An 11,405-nucleotide genomic window follows, 5' to 3' on the forward strand; every position below is an offset into this window, starting at 1 on the left:
CCAGAAGAAGCCTAGGCTTCTCACTTTGATTGCTAATGCTCGTCCGCCCGAATGGTTTCCTCCAGCGCCTTCGTGTGTTTCGGCCATAACCCTGACCGTTTCATCACCATGAATACTTTTGATGAGTACTTTACTCGCAGTCCATCGATGGAGTTCGTCGCCTAGGACGACATAATGGGCACTCCGTGTTTTTAGTCGGCGGGCTGCCCATTTCTCGGTTGGAAGTTCCCCCTTTGATTGATAGCCGATGAACTCAGTTCGCTAGTCAGGGTCGAATCCATCAGTATCGAGCGTGTCGGTTTCGGTGACTGGGGCAATGATGATGGTTTGGTCCGTCGAGATATCGATGCTCGGCTTCTCAATGCGGTGTATTGGAATGGTTCGTTTAACTTGGTCCCGAAGCTTGCTTCCAGGGGCTGCGAGGGCGTCGGCACAGACGTTTTCTCCTCTGGGAACTTTGATGAGTTCGAAGAATTCGAATTCTGCGGCTAAGCCTTGTACTATCTTGAGGTAGGCGTCCATCCGATCATTGCGGGCGTCGTAGTCGCCGCTAAACTGACTGGCGACTAACTGTGAGTCGCAGTAGGCGCTTAGGCGTTTGGCCTTGACAGCTTTTGCTAAGCGGAGTCCAGCGATCAAAGATTCGTACTCTGCTTCGTTGTTCGAAGCTGGAAAGCCGAAGCTAAAAGACTGTATGTTCAGTTCGCCAGTCGGGGACTGTAGTTGAACTCCGGCACCTGCGCCCTTGTTAATCGAAGATCCGTCGACATGCAGTGTCCAGTTTGGGTTTGGGAGTGTGAGATCTTGCTCCAACTCCGGGGCCAATTCGACTAAGAAGTTCGCAAGAACCTGAGATTTCGCCGCGATTCTGTTCTTGTAAGTGATATCAAGCTCACTGAGTTCGATAGCCCACTTCGTTAGTCTTCCGGACCTGTTTGTATTCGTGAGTATCGTTCGGAGGGGCTGGTCGGTTAATACTTCCACCGAATATGACTGAACGTATGGGCGAAGCTTTCTCTCCGCTTCGACGACCGCCAGCGCCATCTTCTCCAGAGTTGGGTATCACGTTTCTGGTCCGGTCATGCGCCTGCTTGTTTAGAAGATTGGCTTTTGCTCACTACAGTCCTCTTTTATCAGAACGCTGCTGACTGCAGTTTGTGACACTGCAACATAAAGAGATAGAATGTCGTCGACATCTGGCTTGGCGAGAACGGGTGGTGTTGTCAAATAATGCTTGAGTTGAGTAAATGTCTCATCGCATTTCTCATCCCATATAAACCTCTTGTTACCTCGCAGGAGATCGTAGAATGGCAAGCATTTGTCGGTGGATCTGGAGATGAACCGGTTGAGCGCAGCTATCCTACCCGTAAGCCGTTGTACTTCTCTACTGTTTTTTGGGCTTGGGAGGTTCAGGACCACGGAGATCTGCTTCGGGTTGGTTTCGATTCGCCGCTGCGTGACTATGTACCCAAGGAACTCGCCTGAGGAAACCCCGAACGTGCACTTTGCTGGTTCAGTTTCATGCCGTATTTGTTGAGAGTTTCGAAACAATCTTGCAAATGACGGAGGTGATCAGCGGCGTGTAGCGACTTGACAAGCATATCATTGGTGTATACTTCCATGGTGACGCCCAGCTTGTCTGCGAACATTTTGTTCAGAAGCTGTTGGTAGGTTGCTCCTACGTTCTTCAAGCCGAATGGCATGACCTTATAGCAGTAGGTTCCTCTATCTGTGATAAATGCCGTCTTTTCGTGATCGTCGGGGTGCATCATGATTTGGTTGTACCCTGAGAAAGCGTCCATGAAGGTGAGCATCTCGTTTCCAGCCGTGGACTTGACCAAACGGTCGATGTTGGGAAGAGGATAGTTGTCCTTTGGGCAAGCTTTATTTAAGTCAGTGAAGTCGACGCAGACGCGCCACTTCCCGTTCTTCTTCTTAATGACTACTGGATTTGCTAACCACTCAGGGTATCACACCTCAGCAATTGACCAAGCGCCGAGCAACCGGTCGACCTCTTCGTTTACAGCCTTTGACCTGTCGGGACCGAGCTTGCGTCGCTTCTGCCGGATAGGCTTGAATGTCGGGTCGACGTTTAGTTCGTGAGTTTTTATAGCCGGATCAATTCCTTTCATGTCTGACATGGACCACGCGAATGTGGACACATTCATCTTGAGAAAGTTGAGAACTGACTGCTGCATATCTTCAGATAGATACGCACCGATCCTTGCGGTCCAGTTTGGATCGGTATCGTCAATAGGTAACTCGAAAACTTCACCTTCCTGGGAGCAGACTTTATAGGTTGGAGGAGAAACTGAGTTAACTGATAGAGACGATTGTTTGAGCTTAACTGTGGCGATTAGGAGTTCCCTAGCGGCTTTTTGATCCCCTCACAATGTTTTGATTTTTCCGTCTGTACCGGGGAACTTGACACACTGGTGGTAAGTAGATGGAATGGCCTGCATTGAGTGTATCCAAGGGGTTCCAAGTATAGCGTGGTAAGGTGCCTTTGTGCTTACAACGGCAAACTTGACAGTTCGAGTGACTCCACATGCGCGTACCGGAAGGCGGATTGTTCCCAGTATTGTTTCGGAGGATCCGTTGAAGCTGGTTAATGTTCTGGAGGACGGTTTTATGTCGTCGAGATCGACTCCCATCTTCTGCAGAGTTCCTTGGAAGATGAGGTCGACGGAGTTTCATGTATCAACGAGGACCTTAGTGACGTCATACTCCCCAATTTCAAGGAAGACAAGAAGAGGGTCGTTGTGCGGTACGTGAATCCCCTCAGCGTCATCCGGCGAAAAAGTTATCGGAGGGTGACTTGGCGGTCTAGTCGGCCAACTCTGCGAAATCGCGACCTGTCGACGGTAATCCTTGACGGAGCGAACAGAGTTGCCGCAGGAGAACCGCCCATGATGACATTTAGTTGTTGTCGCGTTTTTATTTGCTTGGAGTCTAAGAAGGCGCGTAAATCGGTTGGTACGCTGCTGTCGTTTTTTTACGACGGAGGGTCGTTGCTTGACATCTTAGTTTGCTCCAAACGCCTTCGGAGGGCAGTGGATTTCGAACGATTGAGATGGATGCGAAGATCGCATGCTCCTGCGTTGAGTTTATCTCGAAGGTCACCGTTTGAGAGTTCTTTGGGATCGGGGTCACCTGTTGAGATATGTTGAGACTTCCGTGCATCCAACGTTGTTCGGAGATCATTGCGCGTGGAGCTGTTGCTATTTTTGGATTCGAACTTTCGTTTCAGAACATCTCTCAAATCTTCGAGTACAGGTGTGTCATCGTTCTCGTCGTCTGATGGCAATGTTTGTTGAGAGAGTATAACCTCAATGCGCCTGCGGTTAGCTGGTTGCTCTTCGTCGGCTGAGGAGTCTCCCTCGCCGTTATTCTTCGGAGCATCCTCCTCGTCATCTCGTTGTTGTGTGTCATCGTTCTCATCGTCCGACGATAAGGTTTCCTGAGAGAGTATAACCTCAATGCGCCTGCGGTTAGCTGGTTGCTCTTCGTCAGCTGAGGAGTCTCCCTCGCCATTACCCTTCGGAACATCCTCCTCGTCATCTCGTTGTTGAGTTTCGCTATGTTGACCTTTGCCTGTAGCTTTGCGCTGGGCTCTCCTTTCTTTATACTTGCTCCAGCTCTTGCCGTTCTTCGGCTTAGCCTTTAGGGGTTCGAACTTGAAGTCGCCACTTGCTAGGGATGAGAGGTAGTGCGCATAGAGTGACTTGCACTCTGTCATATCGTGCCCTTTGACGTCGTGATATTTGCAGTGTTTGGTGAGATCAGCGGTTCTGGAAGGTCCTACCGCTGAACCTGCTGCTGTTGTAGTCTGGGTCGAGCAGACGGCGTCGACTGGTTTGTCGGACGAGTCGAGCTCCCTTACCCACTTGTTCCAACCTTCTCTGCGGACTACGAGAGTTAAAACCGACACGTTGTTCTCATTGACGACATACATATATCCGTCTTTGCGGCCGTTTTTGTCGATTGGGGCATGCTGGCGCGGTTCTTGTCGCGTGTTGGCGTTTTTAGCCGCTGGAGCTTTGGGTGCGTTCATCTTGCTGAGAATGGCATTAGTATCTTCTTCCATTCGGATGAAATTATCAAAGCGCGTGATAGCATCCTGGAGTGACGTAGTTGGGTTTTGGTATAAATCCTCTAGGAATTTAGAATGAAACCACAATGTGTTCCGCAGGGCGTCGATAGCAATACCGTCTGGGATTTCAATCCTCGAGACTACGACTTTGAACTTCTCCATGTAGTCGCGAAGGCTCTGGTCTTTGGTTCTGGTCTTTGGTTTGGTTAAGGACAAGCTAGAGGCGGTAGCGTTGCGCTTGGTGAACATAATGTAAGTCTTGAGGAAAGCTGCTGACAAGTCACGGAAGCTTCCGATGGAGTTTTCCTCTAACTGGGAGAACCAGGTTAGGGCTTGCTCGTGGAGAGTTTCGACGAACAGTTGACAGTAGCCTACGTCCCTTTCTTCATCGGGGAGTCGAGCCCACGCCATCACGATGTTGAAAGCTGTCATGTGTTCCACCGGGTCTCCGCCGGGTTTGTACTCGGGTAGGCGCAGCTTCTCTATCTTTCCGAGTTGCACACTAGTCAACGTGCTACTGAAAGGGGTGCGCGATGTTGCGTCGAGCATGCTCTCGATTTGCGGGGCCGCGCTGGTTACCTGATGGATCTTCTCGCTCATTTGTTGGAAGCTGAGTTTGAACTTGGCGATCTCGCGTATGGTTGCGGGGTCGGAGCCTACTGGGGGGTGTCGGTGAGAAGGGTTTCATTTGGCTCCGAGTCGTCTGAGACGTGGTTGCCTCCGGTCGCCGTTGGGTTGGTGTTAAAGAGGCGACGGCGTATCTGCTGGGGATGGCTCGTTTGGCCATCGGGAGCTGTGAGTGCCGCGACCAAAGCAACTAATTGGTCGTTGGTCATCTTTTGAACTTCGTCTTGATGAGCGAGTCGAGCCATGATAGAGCTCATGAAATATGCGGCAATGGGTGGCGCGGCTTCGGGCGTAGGGGTTGGTTCTCCGCTCGGAGCGCCGAAGGTGGCGTCGTTTTGAACCATGTAGATCTAGAACGTTACTTTAGTCAGCCCCACGGTGGGCGCCAATTGTTTGAACGGGATTCAGTCGACTAGAATGAAAGAAGTTAGAAATGGGATGACTAAAGACGTTTTATTAGATTCGAACTGAAGGGTTACAAGAGTGACAGGAAAGTGAGAAAGCAACAAGATCAAAGAGATCCTAAAACCCTAGATCTAGCCGCTTAGTATGTAAAATCACCAAAAGTCCTCCTTCTTGTTGCTTCCTCTCTCTTTTTTATAGGTCTTCTGTCCTTGATGCCCTAATTTCGTGCCTTTTTGGGCCTTGATGCGAGAGGCCGAGTATGCGGGCCTGGACAGAGTTCCCTCCAAGCCGGGTACTTTTGGTCGGCTTACTCGACCGGCTAAAAGTACCCTAAGGTCGAGCGACGCGTTTAGCCGCCGAGTCAGCCAAACTAATCCGACTTGCTGGATTAGGATCTGTTATTCGATGGGCCTTGTGGATGGATGTAATACATCTCCTACAATGAAGATGATCCTGAAAGTGATGACGATGACTCTGATGAGGACAGCAATAAAGGTTTGCTCTTAACTTTCTCCTATCATCTGTCCCATCTAAAATTCTAAAAGGCAACTGAATTTAGTAGCTTTGTTTGAAGATTGTAGGAGGGTGCAACCTGTTTTTGACAGCCTCAACTTGCAGAGATATGTGATCTTGTGCTCTATGGTTAGTTCTTAAATGCTTTAACACCAAAACAAATAATCCAGCCAAGTTTACACATGCGCGCACACACACACGTCTTCTGATTTACTTGGACATCTATGTTATTTTTTAATATTTTCTGTATTGGTTGTTAGGTTCCTGAAGGTGGATTCAGAGACAAGCCGGGGAAACCCCGTGACTTCTACCACACATGTTACTGTCTAAGCGGTCTCTCCGTGGCTCAACACGCTTGGTCAAAAGACAAAGATACTCCGCCTTTGAATAGTGACATTTTGGGTAGCTATGCTAATCACCTTGAACATGTTCACCTCCTCCACAACGTTGTCATGGATCGGTACAACAAAGCCATCGAGTTCTTCCATAGAGCAGTATAATCTGTGCTCGCCACATTTGGGAAACTCCTAAGCCAGTATTAGAGAGTTCTGGCTGTGTTGTATGTGCAACTTTTGAACAAAAGTTATAGTTTTCTACTGATTTAACCTTGAATTATTGAGTTTTATTTTCATTTTAATGTGTATTTACATATATTTGGTCATACGAATAATTCAAAATTTTCGACGATTGTTGAAAGACATGCGTCCTTCGTCATTGTTTTCAGGATATTGCCATGTAGATGGTGTGGATGGTCGACTGGGTTCGGCCATCATTGGAAAAGAGCTGAACATCGACCCAGATGGTTGACCAGAACTCGAGCAGGAAGGTAGAGCCAATCACGACCAGGATAGACGACCATAGGCTCTACCAGGATGGACGACCGAAGCTCGATCAGGATGGACGACCAGAGCTCGACCAGGAGGGGCGACCAGATTGCGGTGTCGACGAACCGATTTGGTTGGGAAATGAGATGAAAATGGAGGACATGGACCAGCGATGGACATGGACCATGAGGAACACTTTCATCGACCAAATGAGCCTAATTTAGTGTTTCTATGATATTTATATTCTCCTGAATTTATATAGAGATCATAATTACGATTTCTTATAAATAAATGGTAATTATATAGATCTGTTCATAATTGTTTTTCATAAACTGACCACAAACTATTTACTTTATAAATGTTAATATGTTTTAATGATAAATCTATAATTGTTACCAAAGAAAGCGTACTTACATATGCTATTGCAACAACCTATGCTTCTCATAACCAACGTATTCTATAATAGCAATAATACAACTTGATTAATATCTTAAAAGCATGATTATTCGATATTAAAATGTAATCTACTAATTAAATTATTCCAGTCGTCATCTTATTATTGAAGTACAAACACGTACGATAACTTTTAATTTTCAAGGAACTGAGTCCAAGCACCAGCAGTAATAGTCTGACCGAGAAAGGTTGAGCAACTCATCCTCTGACATATTCTCAAGCTCGCTCTGTCTCCAGGACGCATAGTTATTTGTGTTATGCGTGTCTGAGGCCAACGGATAAGCATCCGTCTTGTGTTTTTGATATCGCATTCTTTTGTACAGCCTCGTCGTCGCGACACAGTCCTCATAAGGATCTTGCATCCCCACATGAATGTCATACCTTTAGAAGGTCGGAAAAGATAGAAATGAGATTTAATTTAAACAGTCTTATTTTAGATCAAAATAAGGAAATAGCATAAACTTTTATAAATTAATAATGTACTGTAAATCCAATTCATAATACTCCATCTGTTCTCGAAAATAAGATTTTTTAGATTTTTTAGATTTTTTTCTTGTTACACAAAGATAGATTTTCTATATTGTTAAGGTACTTTTTTATACTTTTGAGAAACAATAATTGAGAATATTTGAATTGATTAAATTTCATTGGTAGAAAATTATTGGAAAGTGTATAATAAAGTAAAAAATAAATTAAATTATAAACATTTATTAAGCGTGCATACTCTAACTCTAGAAAATCTTAATTTCAGGAGTATTATTTTATGACCTCAAAGTTTATTATTTATAAACCCTAAACCATAAAAATACCATATGCACTGAAATGAAGCCTATATTAGAAACCATAAGTTCTAGAGCCTACCACTAATCAATGGCGGAGAGTGTGTTATGAAGGGGTCAAGTGACACCCATAAAGTTTATGAAAACAATTTATTTTTACCAAATAAATTATGTTGACTCCAACCAAAAAAGAATATTGACTCCTATCAAAATTTTATTAAAGTAGTCTAGTTGTGATGTTATAAGTTATTTTCTGCCACTGCCACTAATCCGTAATCCTGAACAAAGAGGAAATATATTTCTTTAGTTTAAAATATACAGAACTTTTTTACTGCATTGTATATTTTAGGAAAAATAATAATCTAATTTTGTAGTTTTGTGTCTTTAGGATAACCTTTTATAAACGAGAGGAGCAAATTAGAAATTCGAAACTTTTGGTTATGAATAAAAGATACGAAGTATGAGGTAGAGACATAGAAATCGTAGAGACGTCAGTTATTCGAAATATTCCTAGGATTATCATCGGTTGATTTATTCGAATTTTTAAGAAACTTTTTAGCTAATCAGCATATTGTACTTTACACGGATTAAAAACTTTTAATCACGTCATAAGTACATCGGATACCTACTTTATAGTTGTTGCGTCCGAATATTACACACGGCAAATTAAAATAAAATTATAGAAACGTGTAATCTGTATACATGCATGGTTTAGTAGACAAACCTTTTCCGAGTTGAATAATTGTTTTATGAGTTATGGAATCTTTGATAGTAGGTTTGATCAGATGAACTACAGAATTTTTTTTTTTTTTGCTTAAGTAAAGTTATATTTACCAACTTGTGACGAATATTTTTAAAATTATATACAGATTAGCTGAAATTAAATTTCAAAAATGTACCCATTCATGTTTATGGGTCTTTCAATTTTGTAAAATTGAAAAAAAGAGATGCAAAAAAAGAAGAAGAATATTTACCCCAGATAGGCTTGGGTTAAGTACTTGAGCGAGTTGCTTAGCTTGCTTGTTTTCATCAATGGAGGGTATTCCGCAGTATCTCTTTACAAATAAACATAATATGTCTTATCATACATATTCTATTTATTAATGATCATATATTATGAATCAAATCCGGACTAATCTGCACCAGTGGTATGAGTGAAAATTGTCGTTACCATCCAAAAAAATTGTGTAGTAAAAGGTATATTTACCTTATCATGGAAGAAGAATATTCAATTTGAAGACAGTCAAGATGGCTATCAAGTCCATGTCCCACGAGAATCCTCGCTTTTCCACTTCTTGGACGAATCTTCCACATTGGTTCTCCATAACAAAGAACTCCTTAATCTTTCTCTGTGCTTGTTTCAATGGCATCGCGTCCCTTATATTCTCAGGTCGTATTCCTGTAGTCTCGTACCTGTAATTCGTTATGGGCAATGTTGGCTTCACGTACGTGTGAAAAATCACGTTTTCGCTCTCATCTGTTATGCAAACTCTCGCGCATAGGTCAAGCGATTCATCACTCCCTCCTCCAACCATCTTGCATGAGAGTGCGACCACTCGTGGTGACCTGGAAGAAGTGTAATCGATTGTAGGATTGTCTCTTAGGCCTAAGACCGCCATACGAGTAGTTAGTCCCTGAAATGTTACTTAGATATTAGTATCAAGCAACAAATAGAAAGAATATACTGTTTTATTTCATTTATTTCTAATACAGTAGTGTGTTTTTATTTAAGTTATCATTTGCAAAATTATTTACAAAATAAAATATTTCATCACAAAATGAAAACGTTGGATGCGGCTGTAGATGCTCTAGACAGCCAAAATTTACTCTAGAACCATATATGTCAACCAATCGAGTTTTCATTTCCTTAAAAAATTCACAACAAAAATAGTTCTACAAAATTAAAATATGGGTGTATAGAATTTTATTTCCAAAGAAAAAATATTGCTTTACAAAGATACAGCAAAATAATCTACATCAAATAAATCTATAGCTTAAATTCTACAGCCAAAAATATAAATCTAGAGTTCATTCCAATCACCCTTGTTAACACAAAAAGATGCACAAATGCTTGTTTTGTGTCTGAAATCGAGACCTATAGCAATATGCTGTAGTTAATTCATTTATGAAAATATTAACTTATGTGTATAATTACATAACTGACGTTTGAGAATTGGCATCTCTCCTGATGGATCCTACGAGCGTTGGGGCTTTCAAGGTTCGTAAGGTAGAATCTGCAGCCGCAGATGCTGAAAATGTTCTTACATTCCTGTTTCGGCAATGGCCCTACATACAATATGATTTTAAATGAAATTAGAAAGCCAAATTAGAGAGTCAGAGAGTAGATATATAGAGGTTGGAGATATACCAATGAGGTGTTCACGGAGGGAATCAAAAGATCGGCAGTGTTTGTTGCAAATGCCACACGTAGGTTCATGAACCGAATGGTAAGACGTCCTCATGTGTTCCACGAAATGTTCTTTCTTGTTGAATTGCCTATAACACCCTCCACACTTGTTCCTGCATCAATGCATACTTTTTTTTTTTTTTTTTTGACTAATATCAATGCATACTTTTTTATCATTTATCATTGAATGCATACTTTTTTATCATTGTTTTTGTCGCAATTTTTGTTTTTGATAACTAGAGGATTTCCAAATCAAAATCCAGATGATTTGATGGGGTACATTAACGGTCTAGTATTCCTACTACTTAAAGCATCTATTATGGGCGAATATGATTAGTGATATTTGTTTCACAATTATTTTATTTCACACTAAATACAAAATTTTATAGTATTCTTACGGTACATTTAGTTTTTCTAAGAATGTAAATATAAGTTTAGGTATTACAGATTTGTGTATTGATTGTCCTATTTCTTTTACCTAACTTAAGTTACTTATACTGTATGTTCCAAATTCATTGGACGTTGATGGTAAAGAATAAAACATACATGTGAGAAAGGAAACCTTATTCAATCCGATCGAAGATGGTATTACTTATATCCAAAGAAAACCAAAATTTAACACAATAGCACAAAAGTACCTTTGGGTTTCTGAGAGCTCCCCTAAAAGTCTGTAGTCCATTGTAAATTGAGCAAACAGTTTTTGTGTCAATAGAGTTTCACTACAAGAAAACAGCGATATTCTGACGGACATTCCGACGGAAAATGAAATCCTCGGAATATCCCGAGGAATTTCCGAGGAAATTCCGAGGAAACACAAAATTTGGTTTCCTCGGAATTTCCTCGGAATATACCGACGGAATTCCGAGGAAATATCAATCCGTCGGAATATTCCGAGGAAATTCCGAGGAAATATGTGTTCCTCGGAAAAAACCGATGAATTCCGAGGAAATATTATAGCCGTTGGAGAGCCGTTGGGGGATTTTACAAAATTGCGAGAAAATTCCGACGAACTAGCCGTTGGCGTCAGAATTCCGTCGGAATTTCCTCGGTCTGTCGGCAGGATTTAAACTATAAATACAAGCACTCCTCTTCCTCTTCATTCACTCCATATCTTCATCCTCCCTCTTACTCTATTTACACACGAATTTGATTCATAAAAAATATGTCTTCTTCAAATTATTTTCGTTCTTGGATCGATCGACCTCATTTGGATCCGAACACGAGATTGCTTACGGAAGAATACCAACGAGGTATAACCGAATTCATGGGGTTAGTTCACCGACAACCGGAAGCAAAAACAGGTA

At 42.3% G+C, this 11,405-nt stretch overlaps 3 protein-coding genes across 3 annotated transcripts; 1 reads left to right on the forward strand and 2 right to left on the reverse strand.

Moving 5' to 3' along the window:
* Positions 1–1,460: 1,460 nt before the first annotated feature.
* Positions 1,461–2,654, reverse strand: LOC106338869. Its single transcript, XM_013777746.1, has 3 exons — positions 2,417–2,654; positions 1,977–2,320; positions 1,461–1,871 (listed from the first exon to the last, which is right to left on the reverse strand). The coding sequence occupies exons 1-3, from the start codon at positions 2,652–2,654 to the stop codon at positions 1,461–1,463; spliced, it is 993 nt and encodes a 330-aa protein (XP_013633200.1).
* Positions 2,655–5,530: 2,876 nt separating this feature from the next.
* On the forward strand, positions 5,531–6,138 carry LOC106338870 (protein farnesyltransferase subunit beta-like). The gene is made up of 2 exons (XM_013777747.1): positions 5,531–5,620; positions 5,899–6,138. Exons 1-2 carry the CDS (start codon positions 5,531–5,533, stop codon positions 6,136–6,138), a joined length of 330 nt encoding a protein of 109 aa, XP_013633201.1.
* Positions 6,139–7,055: 917 nt separating this feature from the next.
* Positions 7,056–10,780, reverse strand: LOC106338871 (RNA exonuclease 4-like). Its single transcript, XM_013777748.1, is given in 7 exon segments — positions 7,056–7,296; positions 8,669–8,749; positions 8,902–9,025; positions 9,028–9,328; positions 9,850–9,980; positions 10,063–10,214; positions 10,740–10,780. Coding segments are annotated over 7 exon segments (1,071 nt in total).
* Between the last annotated feature and the right edge of the window lie 625 nt (positions 10,781–11,405).

The sequence above is a fragment of the Brassica oleracea genome, chromosome C4 (assembly GCF_000695525.1).
Source record: "Brassica oleracea var. oleracea cultivar TO1000 chromosome C4, BOL, whole genome shotgun sequence".
NCBI lineage: Eukaryota > Viridiplantae > Streptophyta > Magnoliopsida > Brassicales > Brassicaceae > Brassica > Brassica oleracea.

Excerpts from the sequence above, each read along its gene's own strand:
- LOC106338869 (XM_013777746.1), bottom strand. The coding sequence starts at position 2,654 with ATGGGAGTCGATCTCGACGACATAAAACCGTCCTCCAGAACATTAACC. Across the intron at positions 2,321-2,416 it reads CCAGTGTGTCAAGTTCCCCG|TTAACTCAGTTTCTCCTCCA; the intron begins GTACAGACGGAA and ends CGTCTCTATCAG. Across the intron at positions 1,872-1,976 it reads GCGCTTGGTCAATTGCTGAG|GACAACTATCCTCTTCCCAA; the intron begins GTGTGATACCCT and ends GCTTGCCCAAAG.
- LOC106338870 (XM_013777747.1), top strand. The coding sequence starts at position 5,531 with ATGGGCCTTGTGGATGGATGTAATACATCTCCTACAATGAAGATGATC. Across the intron at positions 5,621-5,898 it reads TGATGAGGACAGCAATAAAG|GTTCCTGAAGGTGGATTCAG; the intron begins GTTTGCTCTTAA and ends ATTGGTTGTTAG.